General features: G+C 42.4%; 1 protein-coding gene across 1 annotated transcript in view; it reads right to left on the reverse strand.

Moving 5' to 3' along the window:
- The window catches only part of MAP3K5 (mitogen-activated protein kinase kinase kinase 5), a 198,397-nt gene that overhangs the window by 20,496 nt on the left and 164,633 nt on the right, over window positions 1-13,268 (reverse strand). The window contains exons 20-24 of the mRNA XM_038526115.1: window positions 12,710-12,887; window positions 11,647-11,667; window positions 4,983-5,160; window positions 4,724-4,892; window positions 1,691-1,876 (exon numbers count right to left, since the gene is read on the reverse strand). Of these exons, the coding sequence (XP_038382043.1) occupies window positions 1,691-1,876; window positions 4,724-4,892; window positions 4,983-5,160; window positions 11,647-11,667; window positions 12,710-12,887 (732 nt within the window). The remainder of the gene's footprint in view (window positions 1-1,690; window positions 1,877-4,723; window positions 4,893-4,982; window positions 5,161-11,646; window positions 11,668-12,709; window positions 12,888-13,268) is intronic.

Below are 13,268 nucleotides of genomic sequence, written 5' to 3' on the forward strand. Positions count from 1 at the left end.
GTTAACTCCACCAATTGCTGGTTGACATGACCCTCCAAGAAAAGAGGTTATTTCCCCACCAGGGTTTTGACTCGGGATTTTAGAAGCCAGAGAGAAGGTGACATAGCTGCAATCCCATGCCTAAAGCTGGAGTTCCAGTTGCTTGGTCCTGCCCTTGGTCCATCTTCATCAAAGTCCCCCAGTTCAGAAGGGAGTTGGTCTGAGGAATTCCTCATAGTAGTTGCTCCTGGAAGGAAGCGAACCACTGCTAGGTTCACACTTGTTCTAGGAAATCCTTTCGGAATGACTTTGTTCTAGTACCTTCATTTCTTAGAGGATTTGCCTGCTTTTTTGACTAACATAGGGCATAGCATTTAGTAAACTGGAACATTTCTGTCTGTCGTGAGTCACACAGACATAGAAGACTAGAACTATCACTGGCTCCCCATAGTTCTTTATTAAATGGGGAACATTCTTTGGGTTCATCCCCATCCTGGATGGTGAGTGAGTAATAGCAGGTGTGTGTGTGTGTGTGTGTGTGTGAGAGAGAGAGAGAGAGAGAGAGAGAGAAGAGAGAGAGAGAGAGAGAGAGAGAGAGAGAGAGAGAGAGACCTGGGCTCACTGCCCATGATTACAACTAAATGACTCTCAATCTGAATTCTACTGGCCAATATGTTTTCCAGCCTCTAGGCTAGAAGCCAAATACGTGGGCAAGTGCAAAATCACTAAATTATTTCATTCTATTTGCAAATGGTTAGTTTTCCCTAGTTGCAGTGAAGTGTGGCTTTAGCATTTAATTATTAGTGATAGGCTTTGCCAGTTGCTTTCATTACCCATGACCTCAATTATGTCAGGAGTGCTGTCCCTATCCACAGTACAGCACAAAGGCCAAGTGGCTTACACAGAGTTTCAGAGAACACTAGTGGCTGCTGAAAGATTATACTTTGGTTTTAAATGAGGGATCCTTTGATGTACCAAATACAATTGTCAAGACATCTATGTTGGAGAAATAAATACATTAGCACGCCCTGTGACAGCCTTCTAGGAGTGGCTTCAAGGTTTTTTGGTCTCATTCAAGAAGAGCATATACGGTTTTGAATCAGGCTTTTGAAAGACTGGCTTCTAGCTAGTGTTGCATAGCAACTTCATTTGAGAGGGCAGAGCCTTCAGCAATCTCTCCTTAGATCATGTGGACTAATTTTCATTCCATGATGAATTAATGTGTATTAAACAAACATATTTAAAGTGCTGTGTATGGAAACCAGAGGAAAAGGAGGGGGGAGTACTGGTTTTTTATTCAGCAGTGAGGATTCCAATCTGCAAGATTGCATTTTTCTCAATGACCACTAGATGGCGGTTCTCGTACAGAATCAAGCCGTGCATGACTAAAATGAGTTCTGTAGCTGCGGTCCCCAACATAGTGACTTGCTACATGATTTCGTAAGAACAGAGTTCAGCCATGGGAGATGTTTGTTGGTTTTGCTATTTCCCACGGTGTTCGATTTCACATGTATCTAACTTTGGGGAAATACAAGCACATAACAAATCTACTACTTAGAAGCACACAGAGAGGCAACCATCTCACTTATTTATCGTCGAAGAGGTCATTGGAATTAGTTAAGAAAGAAAAGATAACCACCTATGTTTTATCCTATTTTTCTAACGTTAGTTGGGAGTTCATGGAAAAACACTGGCAAAATGCCATACTTACAGCATCCTGAAAGCCGAAGAGCACCACCTGTACTTGACTAATGCCATGGCTGTCAAAGTCAAGTTCCAGCTTCAGCTTGGACAGTGTGGTGGCTATGATTTTTCGGTCAGTGGATCTCACAAACTCTCTGAGGCTTGCGATGAGGGTTGTGATATGTTCCCATTTTAGCTTAGGTTCTTCAGGCCCCTGTGAATAAAAACTGTCAGTGGATCTGTGCCAGACACATTAGTCATGAACCTAGCCATTCCCACAGCCCTTGTTGAGAACTGGGCTTCACAGTGCCCTCACTAAGGGAAACCACCTCCACCAAACCACCCAAAAAATAATCAGACTTTAGGAGGAAGCGTACCTACCCCACGCATCGGCTAATGGCTATGATTTAGTCAGATAATACAGAGTTTTCCTCAAACAGGGAAAGGCTGAGGCACTACAACTCTTGCCCTCAGAAGTTTTTTTTTCCTTTTTTAAAAATTTAAATTCAACTTGCCAACAGCTTGCCAACAACAAATTAAAAACAGAAATTTTAATGGGGAGCTAAAGAGAGATCAGGCAATGAGCCATAGGATCCTAAGCTCAAAATCAGCCCAGGGAGACAAGTCACAAATAGCAGCAAGAGTACATCTGGATGTAAGGAAGGGAGAACAGAAGCAGTGGGGTTGAGAATGACAATCTACAAGGAGAGAAGGGAATGGATAGAAATAGAAACGGTACACCAAGAGGGCCAATAGCAAGCAGCCAAACCCGAGAAGGGCTGTATACACTCCTGCAACATGAAATAATCAGAATCTCACACAAATTTCAGTCTCTGTGAGGCTCGGCGAGGCACTATGGTTGGAATTCCTTAAGATCCCTCCTCAGGGGGCACCTGCATGGCTGCTCAGGGGTTGAGCATCTGCCTTCGGCTCAGGTTGTGATCCTGGGGTCCTGGGATCGAGTCTTGCATCAGGCTCTCCAGAGGGAGCCTGCTTCTCCCTCTGCCTATGTCTCTGCCTCTCTCTCTGCGTCTCTCATGAATAAATTAAAATCTTTAAAAAAAAAAATTCCTCCTCACATATGCGAGCCTACCTACAATGTGCCCCTGGAATTTCAACTGCCCCTAGAGTTTGTCAATGCCTTTCAGTCAAAGGGGGCTCACTTCATACTCCATCCTTGAAACAATTCCTTACCCACCAATGAGGTAATTAGTTTTAAGAATGAACCTGTGGACAATTTTCCATATCAAAAATATAATATGATATTTAAATAAATTCCCTTTCTCGAGTTGTATTTCTCTACTTTGTATAAGGAACATCACTTCCCTGAAGGAAACATGGTAGGGTGTTATTTATCCTCATTTAACTTTAAGAAACTAGATTATTATTGTGCTTGTTTCTATTGTCTATTGTACATTTTGTTACTGCATCATTAAAATTAAATTCCTCAATCAGGCCGTGATAATCACAATTTCTAGGATTCTATTAAAATAAATGTACCATCAAGTTCTTTCTCTCAGGATATTTCCATTGGGGAGCTCCTTCTCATGTTTCTGTTTTCATGAGAAAAGATTATATTGAAAAGCTTGAAAGCTGTCATTAAGGGAATTAAAACGAGACTGGGAATAATTATCAACTTTGTTTCTTTTCTTACCATCAACTAAATTATACCCAAAGTAAAGATTCACAGGCAATATCATAATAACATGAAAATATGTTCAAGAAGAAAAATGTGAGTTATTCAGAAATTGGAAGCTTATCTTAGTGAAAAATCAGCTATGTGTTTGCCAGCAGTTGAAATAGCAAACATTTTTTTGACATTAGCTTTGTTTTCACAACAGAGGAACATGTTGCTTCTAGCTTTTTGATGTGTGTGCCACTGTCCTACAAAGGAATGCCCAGGATCATCGAGCAAGGAGCCTGTTTTTCCCTTTCCCTCTGCTTGTGCTCACTCAGTCTCTCTGTCAAGTAAATAAAATCTTTAAAAAAATGTTATTAAAAAAAAAAAAAAGAAGAAGCCCTAACTTCCAATGTGATTGTATCTGGAGAAAGGGTCTTAGGAGGTAATTAAGATTAAGAGAAATCACAACAGTGGGGCCCTAATCCAATAGGGCTAGTGTTCTCATAAGAAAAGAAAGAGCAATCCCTGGGTGGCTCAGCAGTTTGGTGCCTATCTTCGGCCCACGGCATGATCCTGGAGTCCCAGGATCGAGTCCCAAGTCGGGCTCCCTGCATGGAGCCTGCTTCTCCCTCTGCCTGTGTCTCTACCTCTCTGTCTGTGTCTTTCATGAATAAATAAATAAAATCTTAAAAAAAAAATAAAAAGAAGAGGAAGAGACACCCACCGGGGGACAGAGGGATAAAGGGCTGGGGAGGATGTGGCAAGAAGGCACCATCTATAAGCCAAGGAGAGAGGCCTTGCAAGAAACCAAACCTGCCAACACCTTGCTCTTAGACTTTCCGCCTCCAGAACTGTGAGAAACGAATTTCTGTTGTTTAAGCTACTCAGCCTGCGGTGTTCTGTTGTGGCAGCCCTAGCAAACAAATATAGCAGGGAGCAAGAGTCTGTTTTTTCATAGCACGTACAGCCTTCTGACACACTATATTCTTCACTTACTATTGCTCATCATCCTCTGTCCATCTGGACTTCACCCCACAAGCAAAGAGGGGCCTTGCTGTGTTTGCAATATTTCCTAAACGCTCAGATGATTCTGGCAGGTAGCCTTGTGCTACCATCGGAATTAGGAAGTCCATGTGGCCCAATGCGTACGTGTTGATCGGATCAATAAACAGATGAACGAAGGGTAAGAGAGGGCTTGTAGGCTAGCTGGATTGGCCAGTGTGAAATATGTGCTAGTGACTTACAAATAGCTGTGTTCAAAAATGTGGTCTCTAAAACAGGGATGTGCCTTTTTTCCCCTCAGGGGTAGGTTTGATTCATCCTCAAGAGCTCCAGGGCTTCCTCAAGCCTCCAGGTAGAGCCTGTGACAGTTTCAAGGAGTCACAGCACAGGTGAAATATGCAAACTCTGGGGAAACAAAGTATCTGCAAGAGGTCTTACCTGGGCCAAAGATTCCATTAAGTTTCTCACGACTTTGTCTTGGTCTTCAGTCAGGATCCTATGAAGGGTGGCCCGTCTCTCACTGTCCTTTCTCAGCATAAAGAATCCAGAATCTTTTTCTTCAGGGGAAGGGGGAGCACTGTGGTCTTCAAAATTTTCATCCGGAATGCTGTAAGAATGTATACGGCATCAATCACAATGTGCTTTATAAAAGGACACACAATGTACTTCTTCCACCCAAAGTAAGTCAGGTGTTTACCCCAAAAAGAGTGTCCGTATTCCTTTTACATCTCTCTCTCCACAGGATTTGGCTCTCATTTTGAAAGAGAAGGGGTCCACCCTTAACTCCGTGTCGGGGGAAACCGAGCCGTACTCGCTGCTGCTGCTCGTGTCTTCCACCAGGACAGGCACCGGCAAGGATATGCTTCTAAGATACTCTGCTCGTCACGAGAGGGGAGGAAATGGCCGTCAGGGCTTTTTAAAAATGTACACGTACTAAATACTCACCAAAACAGAGCAATATTAGTTGTCAAGTGTCTTGTTCTAATGACTAGTAAAAATAATGACTAAGAGGCTGGTCATGGGTTCTAATCGCTCCCCTTGCTCCATATATGGGTTGGCAGGGGAAGGGTCTCCCGGGTCCTGAAAGGAATATCTCAGGACCGTGAAACAGTGGAAGAAGCACCAGGCCCAGGGATCTTGGGTTCTAATCTCATTGCTATTGGCCACCTGTCAGACATTAGGAAGGTTGTTTATGGGTCTCAGTCTTCAGATCTATAAAATGAAGGATCAGCTGGAGCACCTGGCTGGTTCAGTCGGTTAAGCATCTGCCTTCAGGTCATGATCTCAGGGTCCTGGAATGGAGCTCCGTGCTGGGAATCCCTCCTCAGTGGGGAGTCTACTTCTCTCTCCCCCTCTGCCTCTCCTCCTGCTTGTGCTCTCTCTCTCTCTCTCTCTAATACATAAATAAATACATCTTTAAAAATAAAAGTAGTAGCTTCCTATTTTTAAACCATGTTCCCCGCAGGCATGAGGGTCCACCTTAGCATCTTGGGGTTGCCTTAGCTGGAGCGAGTAAGGATTCTGTGATTCTACAACATAGGTTTCAATCCTGTTTTGCCTAAAATAAATATGCTCTGTCAGTCTTACATATCAGGGTTCTGCTTAAGGATTCAAATGAAAAAGAGTTCTTTGTAAAACACAAATTTTGGAAACCAACAGACTATGTGATCTCTTAAGTCTGACCCATTCCCAGATACTGTGATCCTGCAGCAGACTCAGGCTCTTTTATTTATTTTTTTATTGTGATGGAGATTGAGCTGGCACAGGAGTTAACAACATTTCATCAAATACTAATTTTAAAGGAAGTAAGTTTTGCTAGAATCATCCTTACCAAACAAGTGTCCCAATACTACAAAAGGACCTACTAAAAGGCAGATGTAAAATTATAAAAAAGGAAACCCACTGTTGTCTAGAGTCCCTTTTTTTACTTAATTCCTCTTGGACTGGGCTATATCAACAATAGAACCAGGCTGAAAGACGTGGGACAGTCAGTTAGTGGTGGACTCCTGCCTCTGTTCCCTGTGACTGCAGATCAGTAATGATTAACCGTGAGGAGGTGGGGGCAGCGGGCCATGAGCACGGATCAGACAGATGGACATATTTAAGAAGCAGTCATCTGATTTACAAATATATGAAAGCCAAACACACCTTCTCTTTCTTTTCTTCCTCCCCTTCCTCCAGCCACTTCCGGACTCTAACCCTTATGATTCCATATACATAGATATGTTTTATTATATCCTTCCAATATATAATTGGAAGGAAATATAGCATATTGTTAAATGGTAGTTATTTCTGGAAGATGTGATTTGGGGTGATTGTGATTTTCTTTTATTTTTCCAAAATTTCCAAACTTCCTATTGTTTTTGTAATCAGAAAAATATATGTTATTAAAAATATTTTTCACAAGCAAATGCTCAACAGAGAGTAATACCATATTACCAAGTACTTGATTTACCTAATAGCACAGTTAGTGATGGTGTAGGGGATGAAAAAAAATATCCCATTACAAAGCAGGAAGTGACATTTCTCTGAAAATGTATGGCCTTAACACACCTATCACTGGGAAGTTCTTCCAAGCTATTGTGTCTTAGAGAAAGGGTTTTCTAGCCATATTTAGAAGCTTCCTGAATCACAGAATCTTGCAGGTAGGACACGTTCTACACCTTAGTTATATCAAAGATGTCATGCAGGACCATTTTATTATTCTGTCCCCCTTATAGCTCAAGTGAAGAAAGCAGGTGTTAGAGGGGTACCTCGCTTTGGTTTCAGCTGTAGGGAGGAAGAAGAGATGTATACAGCTTCCAGGGATGGTACATCTCTGGGCAAACCACCTCAGTGATCAGTAACTAGAAAGCCTCCCAAGATGAACTGGTTGACCAACTTGCTGTCATTGAAGTTGCTACACTGCTGAATCACTAGAAGGTAGGAAATGAGATGAAGCTAAGAAGAGCTGCTCTGGGTTTACCAATTTAATATCACAATGTCTAATTTCAATGTATAGAAATGTGCAAATGGCTACATTGAAAATATTATAGCAGGGGAAAGTGCCTGCATGCAGCATTTCCCAAATTAACTTGACCAAGGAACGGCCTTTTTCCAGAACAGCTCATGGACCCAGCATTTCATGGACTATATTTTAGGAAGTGCTGCTCTAGCAGGAAGCAAATGAGCAACCTCTTTCTTGTGGATAATAGTAAGATGACATGTCTAAGAAGAAACATGACAGGTCTTTTTCAGAGGGCCCCCAAAACAGGGCTGCTTTTGAGAGGACATTTCTGGGAGTTGTCAAGGTCTATGGTGTACTTTGTTTCACTTTGCATTGATAGGAATAGATTACAGAATGGATAAAACAGCTGCTAGGCTGGCCAGATGTGGACTTAAGGCGTGGAAGCATGGTTTTCATTGCCATTAGATATCAAGTCCTTAAAGTGAAATGTTGCTGGGAGAAAAAGAACTGAAGAAAGCTCTCACCATTCTATTGGTTTGATGGAATGACTAACATCTTCATAAGGAAGGCACAAGAGCCCTGCTGTGGGGTTCACTACAGACCTCTAGCACTCAGCGAGGGTATCTTCACCAGCATATAGATTGGTGATCATCTCTCAAACGCGTACTCCATTCAGAAACAGAGGCATACATCATTTACATGTCAAAGACAAAACTGTTGTTTCTTAGGCACAAATTCCATCAGGAATGCTATCAGCTGAGGAGTTTCTATCACCTGTTTCTGTATATACATGTGCCTGTGCACATATGTGTGCCTGAAGAATAGAGGGAGGGAGGATATGACTTGTCCTGCTTTTCAGTGTGGGGGGTCACATAATGTGATTTGATTACCCAGTACTGAGAAGGCCTGTGTTGTACCTGTGAATTTTAGGGTTGCTATGGATACTGATTGCCTAAAAGGAGGTCTCATGAGGTAAAACTGAATGTTTAAGGATGAAATCAAGTGCCCAGTGTTGCTATGGCTCATCTAGGAAATAAAAGGACTTGCAGATATTTTGTATGTCCTGTGTGCATAGCCCTGAATCCTTCCTCTACCAGATTTTAAGTTTAATCTTAAATTTGATTACTCTTCTCTGTTGGGCCCATGCAATCATTCATCTGGCTTATATTTACTGAGTGTCTACTATTTGTTGGGTAGCCAACAGGACTTGATGTTGGATTGAAGTAAGGGTATGAAAGGGAGAAATAAAAAATGACTGTGAGGTTTCTGGCTTAAGAAATGAATGAATGAATGAATGAATGAACTAGTTATACACTAAAATGAGAAGGAATACAGGCTAAAGGGGAAGTTACTTTTAGTGGGCAATGGGTGTGATTTGAGCTTTCAGTTTGAGAAATTAGGCCATAGGATGAGTCTGGAGCTCAGAAGAAAAGATGGAGCTAGAGACATAATCTTAGTAGTCTCCTAGCTAGAGATGGTATTTAAAGCAAAGGATGACATAATTTACGGAGGGATGAGAAGAGAGCAGAGGACCTGGACCTTAAGAACACCAATATTTAGAGGAAAATGAGGTAGCAAAGGAGAATGACAAGGAGAAGCCAGGAAGCTGAAGGAAAACAGGAGAATGGGGAGGAGGTCATGGAAGGCCATAAAACAGATCGCTAACACAAGAGAGAGAATCCATATCTAGACCAAAAGCCACTGAGAAGATGAGTAAATTTAGAATTTGGCCAAATAGATCTCATTAGTGACACTGACCAGAGCAAGTTCAATGGTCAGTGACACCAGACACTAGATACAATGTTGGGCAGACACTGGACTGGTAGGAAAAAGATGTGGAGAAGATCTGGAGACACTGACCTTCAAGACCTAAAGTTGGGATGGAGGAGAATAAAAATTGAGTTGTTAGCTAATCAGGCAGTCTGTAGTATCAGAGGAAAGAACAGTTTATGACAGAAAACACTAGAGCCTGGGCACATAGGAGTTATTTGGAGAGGGGGAAGCTGAAGAACTCATGGGTGTGTGGGATCCAGAACCCAAGTGAGGATTGGCCTTCTATAGGAAAATGAATGCTCTCTCCTTCATAAGGGTGGGAAGAGGGAGAAAATGGCATGCTAAGGCAGTAAGCGTGTACGTTCTTGGTGGAAACATGATGAAATCCATTCCTGAGATTCCTTGCTTCTCAAGTTATAAAAGATTTCCAGGTAAGTGAGAAAGCATAGTGCCTTTCTGGGGAGAAACTCAGGTGTGACTGTTACCATAGAAGCATCTTGACAGTTTCTGGATACCACAGAGGCCACAAGTCCCTTGATATCAGCTCATATACATTGAGATTCTGGAGCTTCCAGTTGTAAGAGAGAAGCCTGGAAGGGATTCCCTCACTAGCCTGTGTGCTAATGTCTTGTCAACTCTTAAGAAACCCTCTGCTGTGGGGCTAGTCATGGAAAGTCTTAAAGAGGCTGGATAGACCTCTCTGAGGATAGGAAAGATCAAAGGTATGCCTCCAGAAGGATGATTCTTGTTGCTCTTTTGTGGATGCTGATGGGTAAGGGTATTAATCTAAAATTCCCTAAGAGGATGGCCTTTATCAGGGTAGATTGGAGTGTGTAGAGGGCACATGCCAGTCTGTGGGCCCCAGACTGTTGGGAGCTTCTGCCCAGGGGAGGGAGATGGCTCTAACTTCAGGGAATTGGCTACATCCCTGCTCTGGGAAAGTGGGAATGTTCTAAATTTCTCCCATCATTATGAGAACTGCCTCAGAGCCTAATAGCTATTCATAAGCTCCAGAGACCATCAAGGTTCTCTGAGTTCAGAACAATCTAGGGACAAAGCTCAGCCAGAGCAGTCTCCTGTCATCTGGTCTCCTATGTCCAATTGCCCAAATCTCAAAGGTTCTCACACTTTAGTGAGCATAAGACTCATCAGGTTGTTTACCTAAAGGTATAGCATTCCACGTTATAGTTCTAGATTCTGGGAAGGGCCAGAAATCTTAATTTTTAACAAGCATTCCAAGTCACCCATGCATAAAGATCTGGGCCTGAGTCATACCTGTATTTCAAGTGCCTGCCCCCTATATTCCTAGTGCTAAGTGCATAGTAGAGGTTTAAAAAGGTTATTAAGTGGATGTTATTAAATAAACCATTCTTCACATAGCTCTCAGAACGATCCATCAATAGCTCCACTGTTCAATATGGTAGCTGCTAGACATATGCGCTTATTTACATTATCATTTCAATAGAATTAAAATTAAAATTAAAACGCAGTGCCTCAGTCAAGGTAGCCACATTGCAAATGTTTAATGGTACATATCCAGAGTGACTAATGGGTCGGACAGTGTAGATACAGGACATTTCTATTATCATAGAATTATCGACCCTATGCTTTTAACTCCAGATTAAAGTCTTTCTCAGGCTCTCCCCTCCTCTTTGATAATTCTCATATGGAGCCCTTTAGGATATGATCCTGCTTACCACCTCCAGCCTCAACTCTTCCCCCAACTCTTCTCCCCTACAAGAACAATGGCTCTGGGGAGCCCTGGTGGCTCAGGGGTTTAGCACCGCCTTCAGCCCAGGGCGTGATCCTGGAGACTGGGGATTGAGTCCCACATCAGGCTCCCTGCCTGGAGGCTGCTTCTCCCTCTGCCTGTGTCTCTGACTCTCTCTCTCTCTCTCTCCCTCTCTGTGTGTGTCTCTCATGAATGAATAAATAAAATCTTAAAGAAAAAGAACAATGGCTCCTTAAAATCAGGACCTATGCTTTTATCATCCTTATATATTCCAGGCCTAGCATGTTTCTTGCACACACACTGAAAGCACAATAAGTGGTTTGTTAGGTTAAAATGAATTACTTAACTCTCCAGGTCTGTGTGTGGTAATGGGAGAGCAGTCCAGTACTGGAAAAGTCATGTCTCTCTAAGGGGGAAGGAGGTCTTCCTCATCACTACCTTCCCACTTCTCCCTTGATGGGGAGCTGAGTGTAGCTTTGAAGGTGGAGACCCTTCAAGTTAGGGCAGTGGCCTCTCCTCTGGACAGAAACAGTATATGATGTGTAAAAAAACCCTGGGGAAGGGAGAGCCCTGCAGCTTGCATTCATTTAGGAGAGTTCAGACCAGGTTATAGTTTATAGTTTTAAGTAACAGGAGGCATGAAATTCTCTGTAACACCTAAGAACAATAATAAATGGGATTTTAGCTGCTAATGAGGTTAGCACATTTGTTTTCACTTTCCTAGGGAGAAGGGGGGTTTCCGAAGGAATGCACCCAGCCAGGTGTGCAGCTGCACACATCCTTGATACCCGGGAGCCTCCCATGGAGGCAGAAAGCAGAGGATGAGGCTTTTGAATGGGAAATCTAGAGCTTATCACACGATGGTGAACCAAACTTCGGCTCAAAGGGCAATCACAAAAATAAACTCACCATTTGATCCAGCTGAGAGGGCTGTGGGAAGAAGAGCAAACAGCAACATAAGCATACATTAAGTTCGTTGCTCAACAGAGACAACCAAAAAGTGAATGCTTGAAATGGAATTCACAACCTTTGCAAATATTCAATCTCTCCATTTTTATCCCAAATAAATACAAAAATGACAGTAACAAAAGGATCATTTACTTGCTTTTTCTTTCTGAAATGAGTTGTGAAAATTATTGCAAAAGATAACGCTGCTGTTTTATTTATAAATGTCAATTTTCCCTTTCTTCCTCCCTTCCTCCCTCCCTCCCTCCCTTCCTTCCTTCCTTCCTTCCTTCCTTCCTTCCTTCCTTCCTTCCTTCCTTCCTTCCTTCCTTCCTTCCTTCCTCTCTCTTTTTTTTTCAGGGGGGTTAGCTATCCAGAAAGATATCCTCTGAGAGGAAATAGGTATTTTCCTAAAATTAAAAGAACATATTATCTGGGTGGCGTGGAAGTTTTAACAGCTCCATAATAGCTCTGTAGCTCATCAGTGGTGACTTAGAGTTTCAGCCCTAAAAGGCTATATATCACCTCTTCTATACTTTAACCTTTGTATCAGTGATGCAAGATTGCTATAGATGCTGATATACAACCTACCTACTAACCAGGTGATGAAAGACGATTATGTATGAGGTTTTAGCGTTAGTGGGATTGATGGTAACTCAGCTTCCTGATGGCAAAACTGGTTGTCTAGAAACACTGTGCTCATGTTTACACAAATTTCCAGGGGTATCTATAAGCAGATTACTTTACTTCTAGAAAAATCTTCCATCTTGGGGCACCTGGATGGCTCAGTCAGTTAAGCATTTGCCTTCAGTTCAGGTCATGATCTCAGCACTGGGTTCCCTGCTCAGTGGGGAATCTGTTTCTCCCTCTCCCTCTGCACCCCCTGCTCATGCTCTCTTGTGCTCTCTCTCTCCCTCTCAAATAAATAAATAAAATCTTAAAAAAAAAAAAAACATGAAACACTTCTATCTTAAAAGCTTAGGATTTAGTGACTTTGACCCATATCCTCTTCAGTGCAATCACATACCTGAAAGCTTAGGTTGTGTCTTTTTCTTTTTGCTTGAAACTTTTAAGAATTCATCAATAAGCAAGTCGTTAGCACAGGCTCTCTTGTCAGGGTCTGGTTCAAAACACTTCAGTATGAATGCCTTGGCCTCTGCTGACATGGACTCTGGAATCTCCGGGTGGACTTTAAACATTCCCACCTAAGACACAGCACGATGTACCTTCTCAGTGACCATGAGCTCTAGGATCTAAAACTTGGTCCCCTACCACAACAAAATCCTCTGCCATATACTATAGACTCATGCCTTTTCTCAAAGTGAGATAGGATATTTTCTTTCCTCTAGGTTATAGAAAGTTTCCAGAATGTTTTTGTAACTTTATCAATGACATAGCCCAAGTAATTATGTTAAGACAGTAGATAACATTATGGAGTAAGAATTCGGTCCTTGGGCAGCCCGGGTGTGTCAGCAGTTTAGCACTGCCTTCAGCCCAGGGTGTGATCCTGGAGACCCGAATCGAGTCCCATGTTGGGCAACCTGCAAGGTGCCTGTGTCTCTGCTTCTGTGTCTCTCATTAATAAA

The sequence above is a fragment of the Canis lupus genome, chromosome 1 (genome assembly GCF_011100685.1).
Source record: "Canis lupus familiaris isolate Mischka breed German Shepherd chromosome 1, alternate assembly UU_Cfam_GSD_1.0, whole genome shotgun sequence".
Taxonomy (NCBI): Eukaryota; Metazoa; Chordata; class Mammalia; order Carnivora; family Canidae; genus Canis; species Canis lupus.